The 6,000-nt window shown below is 41.7% G+C and overlaps 1 protein-coding gene across 1 annotated transcript in view; it reads left to right on the top strand.

The window, feature by feature from the left end:
* srbd1 (S1 RNA binding domain 1) overlaps nucleotides 1-5,114 on the top strand; it is a 62,334-nt gene extending 57,220 nt beyond the window's left edge. The window contains exons 20-21 of the mRNA XM_042502281.1: nucleotides 1,737-1,921; nucleotides 3,908-5,114. Of these exons, the coding sequence (XP_042358215.1) occupies nucleotides 1,737-1,921; nucleotides 3,908-4,200 (478 nt within the window). The 3' untranslated portion in view covers nucleotides 4,201-5,114. The remainder of the gene's footprint in view (nucleotides 1-1,736; nucleotides 1,922-3,907) is intronic.
* Nucleotides 5,115-6,000: the final 886 nt, after the last annotated feature.

Genomic DNA, 6,000 nt, shown 5'->3' on the forward strand with positions numbered 1-6,000 from the left:
TCCCGTTACATCCGCACTGTCTCTGCTACTGCCAAATGAGCATTTCTGAACAACATTGTGTATGAATCAAGTTTGTGTGTGTGTGTGTGTGTGTGTGTGTGTATGTATGTGTGTTCTGATATGTGTGTGTCCACCTGTTCTGTCCATCATGGGGCAAAGGGACAGCTGCGGAGTCTGTTAGGCGTCAGGCTGCCAGTGAGCGACATCCATCACGGACGCTACCCAGCTGGTCCACACATGAACACATGCATAGAGGCAAATACATTCACATCTATCACCAGCCATGGAAAGTGCCTACTGTAAATAATATATACACACACACACAGACACACACATCACACATTTTTCCATAACCACTTTTTGCTATTCTGGATCTCATCCCAGTTTGTTACTAAGTCTGTTTTTGAATGTAGACTAGCTAATTACTTTGGATTTAAATCTTAGACTCTGTGAGGTTTAAATGGTGCAACCTGACTGACCGTCTAGACATTTTGGAGGTGGGACATCCTGCTAGAATAAAGTGATAGAGGGAGACTTTTCCAGGCGGTGGACAGATGGACAAACAGTCCAACCTTAGCAAAGTGGAGGCAGTTTCATGAGACAAGGTGTCAGGGCGTTTACAGCCCACTGTGGATTTACCTGATTTAATAGGGGGTAAAATAAATGTGTATTTGTGCTTGTGTGTGCTCTTAGACCCGAAATCCCTGCCTCGGCAGCCCCATGACTTTGTGTGTAATTACTCCCACACCTCTCTGCCCTCCCTCCTTTCCCCCAGCTCCCTCTCACTTTACCTGCATTAGCTTAGCTTTTCTCTCCCTGCTTCCTACGTTTTCACTTTTCTCATCTTTTGTTTCTCTTCTTTTTGACAGTTTTGCTTTTTTGCCCTAATCATTCTTCCCAGTCTGTCGTCACTTTCCCCCCTCCTCCCGTCCCTTCCTCCATTACTCCATCCCTCATAGGCCTATGTCTCGCCTGTGAAGGAGGTGGTGCATGTGCTTTTCCCCAACGAGGACTCTAGTTGGACACTGTTAAAACAAATTTATGAACACTTTTAAGCATTTTTTGGACTTTTTGTCGTATGTGCACTCTAAGAACTCTGAACAATTGTAGCTTTGAGAATGCCGTTTTGAGGGACTTTTTTAGCTCTTATTTTAGTGTAGGTACTCTCCCAGCAATAGAGGAACCTGGAGTGATATAAGTGTACGGTGATTTCTCGTGCAGCACAGGAAACTGACATTTTTAAAAACCTGTTAAGCATGTAAACAACACACACCAGGGATCAAAAACAACAGCTCATAATGAAAACACTGAAGAAATGTAAACAAAATGGACTGGCAATGAAGGCTTTACTAAGCACGTATTCAGAGGTGAAAATACAATTTGTCAAGGCAAAAGTGATGTTGCTTTATCAAACGCTGACAGGCTTACAGTCCATCACTTCAGCGTTCCTATTGTTGGTGTGAATGCGAACAGAAAAAAATGCCCTTGAAGGTTTGTAGTTTCCTGCGGGGCTCCTCAGTGGGCAGTTCCTCTCAGGGAATTCCCAAAACTGTTTAGTCCGAAAACACCTTTTGATTCTTGCTGTCGACTACATTAACTTGTGTGTGCATACCTAAACATACAAAAATATTGTTTGTTTTGTTTATTTGCTGTCCCTGTTATGTTTTTTTTAAGTTTATGTTTTAAAATCCATGCTTTATTTTACATATTTTATTTTACTCTTAACTCTTGTCCAGGTTTCTGACTCTTGTGGGTGGCAGTGCAGACCAGATTGGGAGTGCAGGCCTGCAACAGTGTGTGGAGAGCAAGGTTAGGACCAGCAGTGTCGAGGAACTGGCCAGGACAGTGGACACCACACCCGAGACCCTTAAACTCATCATAGACGGCCTCACGCAGCCTCCTGGGTTTGACATAAGACAAAGTAAGACTCCTTCCACTCACATTCACACCGAAGTAGGACCAAAATGTATGATTATGCCAAACGCTCGATTAACAGCGTGGTTCAAATTGGGAAAAAACACAAAGAATCAGAATACAAAAGTATAGTTAAAAAAATTTAAGAGGTGAAAAAATCAACATACTCATTCATATATCAACATTTCTAAAATAATTTAAAAACACACCCTTTACAGATCACAATTCTCAGTTAATACGAATCCAAATCATGCAAAACCACAGTTATTCCCCTCTGTCACACATCTGCTATTAACTACGTATATTTTTGTGCAAAAGTCTGTCCCTGAACACAAAACCATCATTGTTTTGAATCATATAAAACGACTGCACACATCTACAACCTAGCAGTCACAGTAACTTCTCAATGTCTCTCATCTTTCCTTCATAACGTCCTTTATTGGTCCCTGCTGACTGATAGAAAGTTGAACTTGTATTTGTTCTTTGCCTGCTTTGCACAGTGCAACACACACTGTCTTTTCCTTTTGCCTGCATTATAATAGGCATGTCTTGGCAGAGTAACTTGATAGGATCTGACAGTGCTGTGGCTTCCTCCCTGTAGCCCAACAACACAAGTAGTATGTTTCTGACAGGGTGTGATGGGTCCAGCAGACTGTGCTGTTGGACACAATATCTTTACCCACACACAGACACACACACACAAATATACAAAGACCTCTGTTTTTCTCCTTAATCTTATGCTCTTGAGCTCAGGCACAAAACAACATACCAGTAAAATCATAAACAGTCACAAATGTTTACATTTTCTTGCAGCTCCAATTACTCTTCTCAAGAATGTCTGTCACATCTCAATCTCGCTTTTTTGTTCTTCTCTTGTCTATATTTTGATAAAAGGCGTATGAAATACAAGAGCAGCTAGTTGAAAGCAATGTATTGAATATAAGTATAATGTTTGTTAGATTTGGCACACTTATTCGGTGCTAAAGACGAAATATAAGCAATAGTCTCTTTGCTTCGCATTCTGATTAAGGCTATAATTCTGTTTATGAATAGTCTTTTGGGACTGTCAGACAAATACTAAGACACTTTGAGCTGATATTTTGGATAGAAACCGCTATTTGAAATGAAAACAAAAGCTAGAAATTTTACTGACTAAAGGAATAGTTTTTATTGTGTGAGTCTACCTGTGCCTGACCCACTGCTTTTGGAAACATAATTTTAGGAATGACCATTTCTGACAAATTAATTGGTCAGTTGGTCTTCTTCTGTATGATAAACTAATGGCAGGGTTTCTTGGTCCATTGTCCTCACACAAAACAAGGAGGAAAACTTTAGTTAACATGGGTTTATAAACATTTTTTTAAATAGTTGCTGTATAATTTCGAGACCCCCGAGCTAAATACACAACACTATAGTGCCTTATTACCAGGCACTCCTTTTTTATATAGTTCCATACAGAGAGCAAAGGCTGGATAACCAGTCAGTGCTGCCTTAACTCTTTTTAAAATTAAGGAACGCAGCTACAAGGTTCATTCTCAGGTTGGCCCTATTCGGTTGCAGCACACCACGCTTGGCCTCCTAGCCAGTGCTCAGCTGAGTAAACAGATGGGCCGAGGCTACCGCATGAAATCAGTGCTGTGGGGAGGATAATTGGACCGGACTATTTCCTGGGGCGCGAGCCTTCCTTGTTTGTGTTAATGCTACAGAAAGGAAAAAGATCTCTCATGGACAGGCCAAGTGGAAAGTGGGGTAGAACAGAATGCTGAGAAATGTGGAAGTATGCAGACACAAGTATTGGGTTGCTGCTCGAAATGTAATATCTGTTTGTCATTTCTGCCCCGCCCCCCTCGCTTTCCTGCATCCCCGAGCCCCGTCTCTTATCCCAAGCATGTGTGCTTGCCACCACCCATACTTGATTTTGTACCCCTCTCTCTTTTGTATCTAGTCACCTCACTTTTTTGATAATCTCTCGATCTCTTTTTGCCATCTCTAGATTTTGGGCAGGCGGACTTTAAGCGGGGCATTGTGTCGATGAGTGATCTACGGGTGGGTGCGGTGCTGACAGGCCGGGTGGACAACACAACATTGTTCGGGGCTTTTGTAGATATCGGCGTGGGCCGTGCGGGCCTCATCCACAAGAGCAACATCACACTGGACAAACTGCCTGTCAGTCAGCGCCGTCGCAGCCTGGCGTTGGGACCTGGGGAACGGGTGGAGGTCCGGGTCCTGAATGTGGACCTTCAAAGGGGACGGATCGGGCTGGACCTGATCAGGGTCCTGCAATAGAGTTACTTCATTCCCTTAAATAATATTCTATAAGTGAACTGGATTTAAGACAGGAAAATACACAAAAAATGTATTTCAGGATGTTTACAGTGATTGTAGATGAGAACTGACGGTTATAAGCAGAGCTCAACAGGCAACCTGATAAGACTTGCCCTTAACTCTGTGATTGTAGTTACACACATTCAACAAATGTTGGCATTATTTGCAATGGCTTGCAATTTTCAAGTACAGTTTAAGTTAAAAGAGAGATTCTTAGTTTTAAAATAATGCAGCTCAGAACAGCTGTTACAAGTCCACTGAAATCACGCCGAACTTTCTCACTGCCATGTTACTGGCTGGGAGGCTTTCTTTCTACAACGTGAAATAAATCTGCATGCTGTAGCTCTCAAATGTGCAATTTATTGACGCTTCAACAACTGACAGCTCAAGCTCTTCCTCAGACTTGAGGATGTTTTGGGCTCACACTTGAGGAAAAGTGTGAACTCAAAAATGTGGATGTGTCAATAGATTGCACATTGACTGCTATTGTATTTGTCCAGCTCCTGCCTGATATAGTTTTTGGAGCGTGGGTACAGCTACTATGCTTTTAAGGGGAGACTCTCTTTCCCCTGAAGTCATTTTCTCAGGTAGTTCTTACTCTCAGCCTGTTTACGCCTTCTGTGTGTCGTTGGGAATGGTACTTTGCATCTAAACCTAGTTGCCTAATTCAGGCAAAAATCTCAATTTTTGACCATCAATTTTATGACTAGCTCTCCGCTCACACTGCCATCTACTGGTCATAAGAGAGGATGGCTAGACTTAATGAGAGGGAACCTACTATAACTTCATACTTGAGCTGCAGTTGTTAATTTTTTCTTGGAATATAATATTACTTAAATATTGTTTACATACTTAAATAAATTCAAATCTCTCAACATGTGTTTGTTTATCTTTGTAAACCAAACAGTTGACTCTGTTTGTGGACACTTGAACAAACCAACAGAAGGCTCGGCTCAGCATGTAATGTTAATCAGATTTACAATTGTAAAAAGACTGGCTTCATCTGCAGATGAGGTTTTGACATCCAAAATGTCACCTTGTGCTCTTGATGTATATTTTCTCAAATTAAAGAATTCAGCAAGCGATGCTCTAATACTGGAGAGGAGGGGCACGGATGATAAAGGAAAAGAGGGATAAGAAGGGAAAAGAGAAAGGTGGGAGAAATGGCAGCGCGGATGTGTTGAGTGATGGAAAGAGGAAAGAAGACACAAGTTAAAAACAACTTTTTCTTCCAGAAAACAGGAAAATGAAAAGATAGAATGAGTGGGCTGGAGGGGGGATGGGCGGAGAAGGGGATAGAAGGAGGGAGTGTTTCTATCTCCCAGACTGCAGTAAAGCCTGAAGGCTTTTTAGGCTTGGTCCCAGACACAATTATCCCAGGACACACACACACACAAAAACACACTAATCAGCTGCTTCAAAATTAATCCCAGACTCCCCATCCACATTATCTAATTTGTTTGTTTTTATGAAACTGGAATAAATAAAAAAAAATACATAAAATATGGTTCAGAGAAAGCCCGAGGTCCCCTGTGTTAAACCTTATACTGAATACCTAATCACCGTTAGTGCCGCTGCTTCACTATCTCCCCTTTGGGGAACAAATGGAATATATTCTAGACACACAAACACAAAGAGATGTTCGATCAGGGTTAATCAGAAGTGGCAGGTCGCTCAGTGATGATCTGAGACAACTACACACACCCATGCAGACTAGTTTTCACATACTGTATTTCAGTCTTTCTGTGTGCAGTCATTTTT

Source organism: Plectropomus leopardus, chromosome 15 (genome assembly GCF_008729295.1).
Source record: "Plectropomus leopardus isolate mb chromosome 15, YSFRI_Pleo_2.0, whole genome shotgun sequence".
In the NCBI taxonomy this organism is placed as follows: domain Eukaryota; kingdom Metazoa; phylum Chordata; class Actinopteri; order Perciformes; family Serranidae; genus Plectropomus; species Plectropomus leopardus.